The following is a 229-nucleotide window of genomic DNA, read 5'->3' on the forward strand; positions in this document are numbered from 1 at the left end:
CGTCAGCTTTGGCGTCGCTGACCGCAGCTCTGGCGGAAGACCCCCTAAGAAGAGGCCGCTGAAGACAGTCATGTCCCGCCGCTTGGACTTCACCTCCACCCACTTGGCCTCGGCCCGGTCGATGATCAGTGTTGTGTTCTTGAAGTGGCGGCGGATGACAACAGCGTGCCAGAGGTTGTCGTTGACCGCCGTGTCTGAGAGCAGGGTAGCGGGCTCGGCACAGAAGATG

The 229-nt window shown here is 61.6% G+C and overlaps 1 protein-coding gene across 1 annotated transcript in view; it reads right to left on the minus strand.

The window, feature by feature from the left end:
• The window catches only part of LOC114818796 (neurexin-1-like), a gene marked incomplete at both ends in the record, with an annotated part of 81799 nt that extends 81577 nt beyond the window's left edge, over window positions 1–222 (minus strand). The window contains one exon of the mRNA XM_029086177.1: window positions 1–222. This exon is cut by the window's left edge and continues 226 nt beyond it. Within this exon, the coding sequence (XP_028942010.1) occupies window positions 1–222 (222 nt within the window).
• Between the last annotated feature and the right edge of the window lie 7 nt (window positions 223–229).

This window comes from Antrostomus carolinensis, unplaced genomic scaffold (genome assembly GCF_000700745.2).
Source record: "Antrostomus carolinensis isolate BGI_N321 unplaced genomic scaffold, ASM70074v2 scaffold1760, whole genome shotgun sequence".
In the NCBI taxonomy this organism is placed as follows: Eukaryota; Metazoa; Chordata; class Aves; order Caprimulgiformes; family Caprimulgidae; genus Antrostomus; species Antrostomus carolinensis.